Genomic DNA, 14,070 nt, shown 5'->3' with positions numbered 1-14,070 from the left:
CTCGTACATTCAAAGTTTGAAAAGCCAAATCTTTACTTTATTGTGCATCACTCCACTTCCTGTTTAGAGTGGCACTTCTCATGAAAGCAGCACCACACAGTCTGATGCCAGTATGAGTCAGATAACACGGAAAAAACAACTAAACCAGCTATTTTAATCATGGAAAGATGGTGATGGGAGGGGCAGATGGCACAGATTGGCAGCCTCTATCAGTTTGCCCCAGGGCAGCTAAGGCTGCAGGGGATCTTGCAACCACAGAGTGAGGAGTGAATGAAGAGAAAGTCACGACTTTTGAAAACTATTTTTTTTTAATTTTTTTTTTTTATCAAACACAGGGCACAGAACACAAAACAAAATAGAAAGAGCACAAGTAGCACAAAACATCCCGGGGGGCCGACTCCATCGCTTTTATATAGTGCCCATGCTCGTACACAGGTTTGAAAAAACACCCCTAATCACTGTCCTCCTTACCCCTGAAAAAGTACCCCTTTTCACTGACCACAACCAAAAAAGTACCCCTTTTCACTGACCACAACCAAAAAAGTACCCCTTTTCACTGACCAAGCCTGAAAATATACCCCTTTTCACTTTAAAAGTTAGAAAAGTGCACTGAAACATATTACCATAGTATTGTTATACAAATTTACAATTCAATGACATGAAAATTCTCAGAAATAACTTTATTTCAAACATATATACAAGTACACAATGATATTTATAGCAATGAGTTGTCAAAAAAACAGGCTCAGATCAAGATAGCTCACTGTATGTTCAAGCACATGAACATAACTCACATATGCAAGGCAGACATTTTATGTACAGATAGTTATTTAGCACATATAACAGTTTTTTAATGTACACAAGTTCGCAGCAGCAAGCAGCAGCAAGCAGCAGCAGCAGCAGCAGCAGCAGCAGCAGCAGCAGCAGCAGCAGCAGCAACAGCCGAGTGTGTGAACGCTTTACAGCGGGGAAAAGTGTCCGGGCAGTGGGGAAACGGTTCAGGGAAGTGACGGTTCGTGATTCAACTAACTGGGCGCTCCGCAAATACGAAGAGCGCACCGCGCGCGCTTCGTGCGCGGCACTCTTGGGCAGTGAGAGAGCCGGGCACGCACGCCGGGGAGAAGAGATGACGGGGCGGTTAGGGCGCACCGTCACAGTCAACAAACAAAAAAATCACCAAGATTGCTTGAAAAAGTACCCCTATTTGCAGAAAAAGGTAAAAAAAGGACCCCTAATCACGGATCCGCGCGGATCCGCGGAAACGGCCGGAAAACCCCCCTTTTCCGCGATTTTTTGGACGAGCATTGAGTCATTGACACACCTTTCCACAGAGTCGGACCCCCGGGCAAAACATCCAAAAAAGAAAATCACGGAACATACAACAGACAGTGAGAGTCCCACCTGGTCAAATATTGGTCAAAAAGGTCAATTTTTAAGGGAGTGTCTACAGAGCCGCAAAACTGCCATGTTATTTTGAGCCGCGGCTCCTGAAACTGCTGGGCTATTTGACAGCACCGGGTTAGGGTTAAGGTTAGGGTTAGCCATTTGGCTATATGGCCGTGCCGCGGCTCCGGAAACTGCTGGGCTATTTGACCGCGCCGCGGATCTGCAGCCACGTCCAATTTTTAATGGCTGCCCACATAATCCAGGACTCTTCCTTTGAACTATGACCTTCTGGAAGAAGATTTAGAATAATATCGGCTTTAAGAGATGTGTGGCTCTTGCATCTTTTTAATTGTTTTGGTGAAATCAAAGGCCAATTTTCACATCTATGGACAATAACGTTTTCATATTTGTGTTCATTATGAAAAAAAAAACGTTTTTCCAACGGAATTCTTTCCAATTATGTGATTTTGTGGTTCCTCACTGAGTTGTACATATCTTTTCCCACTCTTCTTCTGTCAAAACAAAGTTACCTTGCTTGTCTTTCTCATTTGTTTTTAATATATTAGAAAAATGGCTCTTCAGATCATTAATGCATACAATATTGATATAAAAATGTATAATAATAATAAATCTTTCAGTCTGAAGGTTATAATGGTCATTACTTTGTTTAATTGTTTGGTTATAATAGTTCCTTATTTGTAAATTCATATAAAAGTCCTGTTTTTCCAAGTCAAAGGATTCTTTGAACATATCAAAGCATTTATGATATCATATGAAATCATATTTGGCGCCAAAAAATCTTCCATAATTCCTTTAAATACATTCCTGTTTTTTTGCAGCAACAGCAAAAAGAGAAGATATAAGATAAGATATATAAGATAAGAATATTCTCTTAATTCTTTAGTGTATGGCAGTAAAGATTCTTACCAATCCAATTGTCTCTGTACAATAAATATTGTACAATGAACTGAATATGGTGATAATATCAATACTGTGATAATTGCATATTATCACATCCTTAATAATAATATGGCCATTAGTCTTTGGCCTCTTTAGTGCCGTTGAGACGGGTTTGGAAAGTAGGAAACTGAATGATGTCCCATGGTGCACTGGGGAGGATGTGATGATCAATACACAGTATTCTAAATCCAAATGAATGCCTTTCAAGAAACCAGAAACACAGTGATAGTTTCATTAGAGTTTATTGAAAAAGAACATGGTACCTGCAGCGATATCAAATGGAACAGTTAGTTGGTTAGCACGATCTTTAATAAATAGCAGCAGGAAGTCCGAGGCGCCTCCAGAAGGCTCACATGAAGCGCTCAGGCTTAAACTTGAGTAGTGCTTTTATTTTGTCTGGAGTTCAGTTATGCCACATTTGTCACACTCCATGCACGGACTCCAGAATGTTGCAGAATATTTCATAGGGATGGTAAATTTTTTGGGAACCGATCCGATATCCGATATTTGGCTTGCTGCTGTTGCTGATAACCAATATCCATGTTTAGAGTTTAATATCTATAGCAAGGCCCACAAATCTATTTCCAACTTAAAGTAAAGTTCACAAATTCACTTTTCATTTATAATAAGAAATAATAACAGAATAATTAATTTGGGATATAAAAAAAGCCATAAATATAAATTCAGGGACTTTCAAAAATATATCAGCTGATACCAATATTGCAAAAAAAAATGTCGATATTGGCTGATACCAATACTGGAACTGATTTATCAGCTATCCCTAATATTTCAACACATTTTAGATTTGATCATTTTAAAGTCCATGTTTGAGCTTAGGGTGCACTCACTCAAAAATTCACACCACAAACACAGTCCTCAAAGTCTCATATTTCCTCATAAAAAAGCCTTTTGTAAAACCGCTTCCATGCTTATTCTGCCTTTCTATTTGAATAAAAACGTCCTAAATATTAGGCGCTCAGATAAACACATACAACCAGCATATTTGAGTCCTTTACTGCTCATATTTGCAAATATGATGCAAATGATATACATTTGGAATGAAAAAGTTCCCATATTATTATGCTTTTGACAGACTTTTGCTGTTGTCCATCAGATCTGCTTACAATCATGTTGGCAGGGCAAATGAGGCTGTAAACAGTAGCTTTTAGTTGGTTATTAGCTGGGGAAGCCATGCATTTTCAGTACTCCGTAGGATTACGATTATTATTCAACTTAAATAGGCTTTTAAACTTGTTACAGAGTTTCCTCATCATAAGTTCACTCAAATTTGTATGATTCCTCTATGTTTGAGTAATTCTGTATTGTTCTGCAACTGAGGCTCGAGTGCTCATAAAAGTCCTGTTTTTACCTACCTCCTATCCCCGCCCACATCCCTGCACCGAATCACCAAAGCAAGTTCCAAAGTTTGTGAATATTGTTCAGTGACAATGGCAATAAACCTTTTCTGATGTTCGCTAAAATGTCATGTAGCCACGTTTCAAAAATAAATACACATAAATGAAAATCAGGTGCTTGTTCCAGTGAAATGTCACTATGAGGCGGGGCTTATCTGTTATACAGTCGAATTATGGTGTGTTCAAACCGCGGCGTCCAATTAGCTCTGGACGCCCCAGTTGGACGCCTGTGCGTTTGAAGGCAGGCGTCCTGTTTGCCCTGGACGCAAGTGGGAAAAATAAACTCACCAGCAAATGTGCTTCCATTGCGTTGCATTGACGGCCCATGTGCGTCCAGACAACGCACATGGGCCGTCCGGGAGTTTTTCTCTTGACCCTGCGATGGCAGAGCGAGTTGAGAGAGTGGTTTGGTCTATTTGCTTTACAAAGTCCAAAAACAGAGACAATCGGCTCGGCGGCTTGTCTGGATCCATCAGATACTTCAGAGGTGAGCAGAGTTTAGTGAATATCATCATTTGCTCCAAGAGCTGTGTCTAGATGATTTTTGTGTGTTCAGGGTTTGTTTTGGTCCTTTTTCCGGAGAGTGACATACGTAGGTACCTCACTGGAGCGAAGTCTCTGATTGATTGCTGCGCAACGTCGGCCACAAAGTTCAGTGTTTTTAAAATTCTGCCATGCTTAAAGGTCCCATATCATGCAAAATCAACTTTTCAGAGCTTTTAACTTTCTTACAGTGCTATTGGTGCCTCATATATGTGCCCAACATGTTTTTTTGATTGAATCCTGCAGTTTTTAGCGAGAGTACAGTCTATATCCTTTCCCTCGGATCTGCGTCACGGGGTGGGCGGGGACACACGCTCTCGCTGAGACTACGTCACGGGGTGGGCGGGTGAGGTGGATTGCTCTTCGCAAGGGTGGGGACGAGTCTCAAACTAAGCCGTCTGCATTTCCGGGTTTGTGAGCGGGTCCAAGATATGGGTGATATTTCATAACTATTATGTTATGGGTGTTGCACAAAAATTATTATTATCAAATATGCCAAATGTAGGATTTGCGCCGCTTCGGAAGCTCTGGATGTGCCACAAAAACAACTTGGACGTGCGTCCACATAGACTGTACTGCCGCAGTGAGAACGCACCATCTTTTACGAAGCAGTTTTTGGTCAATATTGTGGTTGTGGTATGTCTCCTTTAAACTCCATCATAATCAGTGGTTACAATAACTCTTAGTTGAGTAGTACTTGTAAGGCTAACGATATCAAATGTCCCTCTGTGAGCTCTCTACATCTCGTTGCTGAGCTCGTCGATAAACTCAGCCATGATGTCGTGCACCCACACGTCCCTCTCCTCCTGCGATGTGTCCACCAGGAACACGCTGAGTCTGCGCTCCCAGGACTCCGGGGCCTCATGCAGGACCTCTAGCTGAGCCACCAGAGCCTTCTTTTCTACGTGGTTCCTGAACACGATGGAGGCCTCCTCAGACCACTGCCGCTGCTTCAGCCCTGGCAGGAGGGACATGAGGAGAGCGTTACTACAGCAGGCACAAACAGCTGTAAAGCAGTAAAAGTACAGAAACAGCCTCAGAGTATGGGCGTCTCAATACATAATCCCTTTTCATTTGTACCACCATGTTAGTGAAAAGGAAGAAGCAAACTGTCAGTGCACCCAATGTGGGTTTGAGAATGAACAATCTCACTAAATTAAATCAGCCTGATGTATATTTCTGGGACATTTATGTTTGCACAGGCCCAAATCTACAAAGTCAGTCCTGTGTCCTGGTGAGGCAGAGCGTGAGCAGTGCATGTATTTTACACTCATGACACTCATACACACATGACAGAATATTCCAAAAGTGTGAATTGCACCAACAAGGTTTAATTTAAAGATCTCTTAAAAGCAAAAATAGTTTATCTATATCCCTCCTCGCTCCCCATTTCACACTGTCCTGTCCAATAAAACCTCAGGGACTGAAAAACAAAACAAAACACACACACAAAGACATTTTGTTGACAGCGTCAAGGAGGATTTTTTTTTACCTGTACACTTTACAGGACAGTGAAGTGGGAAATGTGTATGAGAGAAAGAAGGACATGCAGCAAAATGTCTGGTAAACTTTTTTCACATTCACTCTGCCACTGAGCTTTTGTGTTTTCAGGAATGATTTACAGCAAGCAAAGGACTATGAGATGCTGTGATCTGTGAAGGGTGTGTAAAGGAAATGAGTCTGCTCTTTGCACTTGCTTTAATTTACAGTAAAAATGAAACAAAGTGTGGATTAAATCCTGCTTGTAAAGGCCACAGGAGCAGTGTATTTATTGGAGCTAAGGAATCTGTTACAGTCAGTGTACCGTGTGATCAGTGAAAAAGTTGCCAAAAGTGCTGCTTGGTGGTCGAGTAGCACACGTTCTTTCATGCCTACTGTGTGACTAAAGGTTGAGGCTGCAGACGGATTTAAGGACAGAGAGTTAGACTTTCTGCAGTGCACTCTCCAGGCTGTAAACACATTTAAACCAGCTCAGCCCCTGTGTATTCCTTGTGTGTGTGTTCCCCGTGTGTTCCTGACCTGCCAGCTGCGCAGTCAAGGCTTGGAAGGGCAGGCGTCTGAAGTCCTGGACCAGGACCCGGAGCTGTGTGCCGCTGACCAGCTCGTGTCTGCCGTAGTCCAGCTCATAGATGGACACCAGGCCGTTGGTCAGCACACTCTTCACCAGCACACGGTACCAGCTGGAACACACAACCATTACTGTGTTTCTTTATCCCTGTTCTTGTGCTCTCTTTATTATAGTACCATTACAACAATTTTAATAAGTTCAAAAGCAGACCATGTTTATGGTTACTATCTCTATATTAAAACTAAAGAAAAACATATTTTCTGCGGTGAATTCCCCCCCCCCAAAGTAAATAAATAAATATTATAATTCAGTTTAGTTAAGTAAAAAGCTGGCCCTTTCCCTGCAAATGTAAATTGTTTTAAAAACCTCACAGATTTTAGACACTGCCCACTATCCACTGGTTCACTTTGGAGAAATCGTGGTGATCCAAAGGTGTCTTCACTGTCTTAAGTGAACTGTACCGGTCCTTTTAAGCGATCCAAAGTGGGCCCTGAAAGGTCTAGCTCCCAGAGCGGTCTGGATCACTTTGGCTCCGGGAACACTTTTGAGTGAGAGTGAAAGAACAGACAGAACACAGCAGACACTGCAGCTCGTGCTGTCGTCGAAGCAAAAACCCAGGGCTGGGAGGAGTTCTGGGAGGAGTTCTGGGAGGAGTTCTGGGAGGAGTTCTGGGAGGAGTTCTGGGAGGCCATGGAGGAGCCTTGGACGGTTTGCCAGAATTTCTTTGAGGCCGACACCTCAGGAGGGGGAAGTAGTTCCTCACGAGCACCGTTTATAGTGCGGGTGGAGACTTGTTGACCTTGACTGGGGATGTCGTCGGACAGGGGAAGGAATACTTTGAGAACCTCCTCAATCTCGCCGCAACGTCTTCTGAAGAGGAAGCAGAGACTAAGGACTCGGAGCCTGACCATCCCCCAAGCTGAAGTTCAATTCAATTTATTTTTGTAAGGCCCAAAATCACAACAACAGTTGCCTCTGAGGGCAGCAACTTCAATGAAGTCACTGAGGCTGTTGGTAAACTCCTCGGTGGCAGGGTTCTGGGGTTGGATGAGATATGTTCTGAATACCATTAGTCTCTAGATGTTGTAGGACTGTCTTGGCTGACACGTCTCTGCAACATTGCGTGGCGGTCGGGGACAGTGCCTCTGGACTGGCAGACCGGGGTGGTGGTCCCTCTGTTCAAGAAGGAGGACCAGAGGGTGTGCTCCAACTATAGAGGGCTCACACTCCTCAGCCTCCCCGGTAAGGTCTATTCCAGGGTACTGGAGAGGAGAATCCGACCGATAGTCGAACCTCGGATTCAGGAGGAGCAGAGTGTTTTTTGTCCTGGTCGTGGAACACTAGACCAACTCTAGACTCTCCATTGGGTGCTCGAGGGTTCATGGGAGTTTACCCAACCAGTCTACATTTTCTTTGTGGATCTGGAGAAGGCTTTCGACCGTGTCTCACGGGGTGTCCTTTGGGGGGTGCTCCGGGAGTACGGGGTCCGGGGCCCTTTCCTCAGGGCTGTCCGGTCTCTGTATGACCGGAGCAGAAGCTGTGTTTGCAGTAAGTCAGACTTGTTCCCAGTGCATGTTGGACTCCGTCAGGGCTGTTCACTGTTTGAACTATGTACTTGGGACAAAAATCTCCTGCCATGGACACAGTTTGGAATGTGCGTTTGACAGTGGGAAAAAACCACAACAAAGAGATGGACGACGAAACCCCCCCGACGGACAAGGACTGGACATAATAACAGGAATTAGACAAATGGAAAAAATAACATTCAAACTTAACATGGAAAAGGACACATTTGACCGACTCTGGACTTGTTTGATTGATGTTTGTTTGTGTTCTATTTCATCCCTACTGACCGCCAGAGGGCGGTGCTGAAGCACTGACTGTTCCCTTCGCACATGCGCAGTTCGAGTAGTTATACCAAATGAGTCACACCTGTGACCCTGGATGGCACCCAGAGGTAATATATTCCCCCGCCATCCATTACTCCGTTCTCTTTATCTTCTCGCGTGCGGTTCGTATTACAAAGAACTTGACTTTTCAGTTGCTTGAAGTCCTACTACCTTGTGGTTGGAGCTGCGGATTTCGCCCTCCGAGGACTGCGATGATTTATTTTTCGCTGAGATTTACGGGTATTTCTTAAACTGCTATTTGTGTTACGTTGCTGTGGATTGTTGGCGAAGGCAGGCGTACGCGCACCCTCTCCCACGCCACATAACGTTGTCTGATCGCATCCATGGTATCGCTAACGGTGTTAGTCATTTTCGTTTTGCGTTTTCCTCATTGGTGAAGGCGGCGTTCGCGCACCCTCTCCCGTCATTTCAGGTACGTTTTGCCGTCTTAGACAGGCTGTACTATTGCTAACGGTGTTAGCGGTTGTGTAAGTTTAAGCCTCTTTGAGCATTAGCTGTACACAACGTTTAGTTTTGTTTTCTCTCTGGGGTTTAGGGCTGCTGGTTGCGCCCCTACCTTAGTTTATTTGCCCTAAATTGGTGACAGCAGCGTTCACGCCCCCGCTTCCAGTGTTGGCTTTTGTACCGGCTTGATACTGCCTGTTATTTACCGGTGTTTTTATTAACGTGTGGCCATAATCGGTGATGGCAGCGTTCGCGCCCCTGCTCCCGGTTTTGGCACCTGTTCTGGCTTGATTCTGCCTGGTATTTTACTGGTGTTTTCGTTAACGTGTGGCCCTAATCGGTGACGGCAGCGTTCGCGCCCCCGCTCCCGGTTTTGGCTTTGGTACACGCTAAATTTGGTGCCAGATCATGGATGGCTCCCATTCTTGCGTGAACTGTGGGTCGGCACTTCATGTTGATGATGGTCATGACCTTTGTCCGACATGCCTTGGCCCTGACCACCTGAGGGAGGCGCTTTCGGATGACCCATGCATGAACTGCAGTTATGTGCCACAGGTGGTTAGAGTGTCGAGGGTGGCAGAGTTGACCTTGACTGGTGACAATGACCTCCCGCCCTCTGGCCGAGCGCCCCCTACCAGACGCTCAAAACGCCTCTCTGAGCCCGCAGGCACTGACGGTCCTGCAAAAAAGAAGGCCAAGTCAGGTCGAGGCCTGACATCCAAAGTGGAGCAGCTATCGGCTGAATTAGAAGCGATGAAGTCCATGTTGCAGGCTCATCGCGTGGATTTCCCTGCTGCTGAGGCTGGATTTCCTTACCGATCCATGCCTACTCTTGCTCCGGAGGACGATGTTCTCTCCGTGGCAGCATCTGCCTCTCATTTTAGAGATGAGGAGGGGGCACCATCCTTCCATGGTTCTGGGGATGGTTCTTATGACTCTGCTCAAAGTTTTAGTGGCTCAGGCAATAGCCCCATGCAGGATGTCCTGCGTAAAGCCCTGGGGCTTCTCCAGGTGGAGATTCCGCAGCCTGAGCAGCCCGGCTCTGCCAGTGCTTTTTTAAGGCGGGGACGTGCTCCTACGCCTTTTGTCGTGCCACCGTCCACGGAGTATTTTAAAGAGATGCATGCCTGCTGGAAAGATTCGAGCGCTTTTTCGAGGCTCTCATCAGACGGACGGGTTCTGGCCACTATGCATAATCCATTGGCAGCCGGTCTGGATCGCATGCCTGCTGTTGAACCCGCCATTGCGTCTCTCATTGTTTCCCCTGAAGAGGCATTACGCCAGGACGTTAGATGTCCTCGGTTCCAATGTCGGGTGACTGACGACTTGGTGACCAAGGCATATAATTCTGGTGCGCGGGCTGGTTGTTTAGGCAATTCACTGGCTCATGTGATGCTGGCGCTCTCTGGCGGATTTCGTCCCGTTTTGGATCTCAGGGGACTCAATCATCTCCTGAAGGTGTTGCCATTCCACATGCTCACCACAGGAGAGGTTCTTCAGTCACTCACAGATGGGGAGTGGTTCACGTCTGTAGATCTCGAAGATGCCTACTTCCATGTGCCCATTGCACCTCAACATCGGCAGTTTCTCAGGCTTGCCTATCTAGGCAGCCATTGGCAATTCCGGGGGCTCCCATTCGGACTCTCCCTTTCCCCGAGAGTGTTCACACGATGTGTGAAAGCACCCCTTGCGCCTTTGCAGGCCAACGGACTGAAAGTCCTACCATATCTGGACAACTGGCTAATTTGCGCTCCATCCCGAGCGCAAGTCATCCGGGATACAGCTCGCCTGCTGGCTCATGTGAACCAGCTGGGCTTCAGAGTGAATATGGGCAAGAGCAACTTGGTCCCATCCCAGAGGGCCACATTTCTGGGAATAGAGTTAAATACTGTGTCGATGAAGGCTCGTCCATCACTTCGTCGGCTGGACGACATTCAAAATATGGTCTCTCGTTTCGGGCCTGGCAGTCGGCACCCTTTCATAGAGTTTCTTCAACTTGTGGGGAAGCTGACCTCCGTTACACGCAATGTGCCCCTCGGCCTCCTGGCATTGCGTCCTCTGCAGTGGTGGCTGAACAGTTTCCACCTGGACGCTACACGGCACCGAAGGCGAACACTTCGGGTGACGTGGCAGTGCTTGCATGCACTGGCCCCATGGAGGGACAGGCAGTACTTGGCGAGAGGGGTCCCCATGGGCTTGGTGGTGCGTCGCAGGGAGGTGGTTACCACCGACTCCTGCACCACAGGATGGGGTGCGGTATGGCAGCACAGGATGGTCCAAGGGATGTGGTCTCAGAGGGATTGCTTGGATCACATCAATGTTTAGAACTGCGTGCTGTTCATCTGGCTCTCAGGCATTTCCTGCCACACCTGAGAGGGAAACATATTCTGGTTCGGTCGAACAACACCTCCACGGTTTATCGCATCAACCATCAGGGAGGTGTCAGATCGGCTCGGCTCCTCGAGGTGTCTTGCAATCTGTTGAGATGGGCTGCGCCTCGTCTGTCCACACTGAGAGCTGTGTATCTGCCGGGAGAAAGCAGTTCTATGGCAGACTTTCTTTCACGGCAGCAACCCCTTCCGGGAGAGTGGTCCCTCCACCCCGAGGTGGTGCACACGATTTGGGGCCTTTTTGGTCAGGCGCAAGTAGATTTGTTCGCCTCAGAAGAGTCGACCCACTGCCCGCTATGGTTCTCCCTCGCAAGGGCGCCGGGCTCTTTAGGCCAGGATGCGCTGGCACACGCATGGCCTCAGGGCCTTCTGTATGCGTTTCCTCCTCTTCCACTGATTTGGCCCACCCTACAGAGGGTCCTCCAAGAGGGTCACAGGCTATTGCTGATAGCCCCGTGCTGGCCGGCACAGCCGTCGTTTCCATTACTGTGCAGCCTGTGTTGCAGCCCTCCGTGGCCCCTTCCAGCCAGGAGAGATCTACTGTCTCAGTTGAGGGGTCAGATTTGGCATCCGAACCCTCAACGCCTCCGGCTGTGGGTTTGGCCGTTGGCGGGTTCGAGCCACAGCTAACTGGCCTCGCCGATGCGGTTAAACAAACGCTTCTGAATGCCAGGGCGGCCTCTACTCGTCAGCAGTATGAGAACAGGTGGAAGCTGTTTTCCCAGTGGTGTCCTGTTCGGTGCCTCTTATCTTGGAGTTTCTCCAATCTCTCCTTGATGATGGCCGGTCCCCATCGACCCTGAAAGTATATGTTGCTGCCATATCTTGTAATCATGGTTTGGTCAACAATCGTACTGTGGGGAGTCATAACTTGGTTTCACTTTTTTACGGGGAGCTCGTAGGTTGGGGCCCTCCGTCGCTCCACGTGCCCCAATATGGGACTTGTCAGTGGTGTTAGATTCCCTCTGCCAACCTCCATTTGAACCTTTGGCACAGGCGGACATTAAATGGCTGTCTGGGAAGACTGCATTCTTGTTGGCCATGGTCTCCGCGAAAAGAGTCAGTTCGGTCAATCCCACATGTCTCAGATGAGCTCGGATGACTCCGGTGTCACCTTATGGCCGAATCCAACGTTTCTGCCCAAGGTGTTGTCCTGCTCTCATTGCAACCGGCCTTTGAGTTTGGCTTGGTATGAGCCTCCAGCTGGAGAAGGCAGGGACAGGCTCCGGTCATTGTGCCCAGTGAGGGCATTGCAGGCCTATATTGCGGCAACTGCAGACATAAGGTGCTCAGACCAGCTGTTCGTATGCTACGATGGTGCTAAGAAGGGCTGTCCACTATCCAGACAGCGTCTTTCGCATTGGGTTGTCGATGTGATTCGCCGTGCTTACCGTGTGACAGGACTCCCCCCACCGCCCGGCGTGAGGACTCATTCCACCAGAGGCGTCTCCACTTCCTGGGCCGCCATGAAGGGCGTTCTATTGGGAACTATATGCGAGGCTGCATCTTGGACTGGGCCGGGCACTTTCGCCAGATTCTACAGCGTCAATGTGGCTGCTCCACATCCTCTTGGTGTGGTTCTCCAGGAATCCCCGGGTTCTTCTCTGTGAGGTATGAGCTTGGGATTCTTCGTGACATAGCTGGTATTATGTCATTCAATGCTTTAGCACCGCCCTCTGGCGGTCAGTAGGGATGAAATAGAACGAAAGTTACATATGTAACTACGGTTCTATGAATCCCGGATAACCGCCAGAGGCGCTCTGTCACTCCGAATCCTTGCGGTTTCGCGAGAAGATTCTGAGTATGGAGTGATGGATGGCGGGGGAATATATTACCTCTGGGTGCCATCCAGGGTCACAGGTGTGACTCATTTGGTATAACTACTTGAACTGCGCATGTGCTAAGGGAACATTCAGTGCTTCAGCACCGCCCTCTGGCGGTCATCCGGGATTCATAGAACCATAGTTACATATGTAACTTTCGTTTTATTTTGAAAACCCCCAAATAATTTAATTAAATAACCTATATATTTTCCCGCTGAATTTAAGCATATTACTAAGCGGAGGAAAATAAACTAACCAGGATTCCCTCAGTAGCGGCGAGCGAAGAGGGAAGAGCCCAGCCCCAAATCCCCGTCCGACAGGCGGGCGCGGGAATTGTGGCGTATGGAAGACCGCTTGCCCGGTGTCGATCGGGATTTTTTTCAAATGTATGTATTAGGGCACCCAAATGGCAAGTAGTGGCCCTGCCTGCAACATGCACTGGGGCGGTTTACAGCCGAGTGTGAAGCAGCTTGGATGAAAATCAGTACCTCCAAATCCGAGGCCATGGTTCTCAACTGTAGAAAGGTGGCTTGCCACCTCTATTGGGTAGAGAGTCCTTGCCCGGCGGATTGATGCAGTGTCTGCAGTGATGTGGTCACTGCATCGGACTGTTTTGGTGAAAAAGGAGCTGAGTCGAAAGGCAAAGCTCTCGATTTACCGGTCAATCTACGTTCCTACCCTCACCTATGGTCATGAGTTTGGGGTAATGACCGAAAGGACAAGATCGCGGATACAAGCGGTCAAATGAGTTTCCTCTGCAGGGTGGCTGGACGCTCAGTCACACGGGAGGCACTCGGAGTAGTAGCTGCTCCTCCAGGTCGAGAGTAGGCAGCTGAGGTGGCTTGGGTATCTGTTTCGGATGCCTCCAGGGGAGGTGTTCCGGGCATGTCCCACAGGGAAGAGGCCCCGAGGAAGACCCAAGGACTATGTATCTTGGGTGGCCTGGCAACGCCCCGGAAGTGAAGGAAGTCTGGGAGTCCCTGCTTAGACTGCTGCCCCCAGGACCCGGATAAACGGGAGAAGATGGATGAAATAAATATCCTCATATATGGGAAATAAATGAGGATATTTATTTCATCTCTGCTGAGGAGCTAAGGAGGAAGTATATTCCTGTTTCCTGTTTACTCTAGC

General features: G+C 47.6%; 1 protein-coding gene across 1 annotated transcript in view; it reads right to left on the bottom strand.

Moving 5' to 3' along the window:
• Positions 1 to 2,572: 2,572 nt before the first annotated feature.
• The window catches only part of tdrd7b (tudor domain containing 7 b), a 93,045-nt gene continuing 81,547 nt past the window's right edge, over positions 2,573 to 14,070 (bottom strand). Inside the window, exons 19-20 of the mRNA XM_072458603.1 lie at positions 6,324 to 6,484; positions 2,573 to 5,262 (exon numbers count right to left, since the gene is read on the bottom strand). Of these exons, the coding sequence (XP_072314704.1) occupies positions 5,042 to 5,262; positions 6,324 to 6,484 (382 nt within the window). The 3' untranslated portion in view covers positions 2,573 to 5,041. The remainder of the gene's footprint in view (positions 5,263 to 6,323; positions 6,485 to 14,070) is intronic.

This window comes from Eucyclogobius newberryi, unplaced genomic scaffold (assembly GCF_026437365.1).
Source record: "Eucyclogobius newberryi isolate DKJ021-1_F unplaced genomic scaffold, fEucNew1.0.hap1 SCAF_22, whole genome shotgun sequence".
NCBI lineage: Eukaryota > Metazoa > Chordata > Actinopteri > Gobiiformes > Gobiidae > Eucyclogobius > Eucyclogobius newberryi.
Note: the sequence above shows the minus strand (reverse complement) of the source record. Positions and strands in the feature narration are given on the sequence as shown.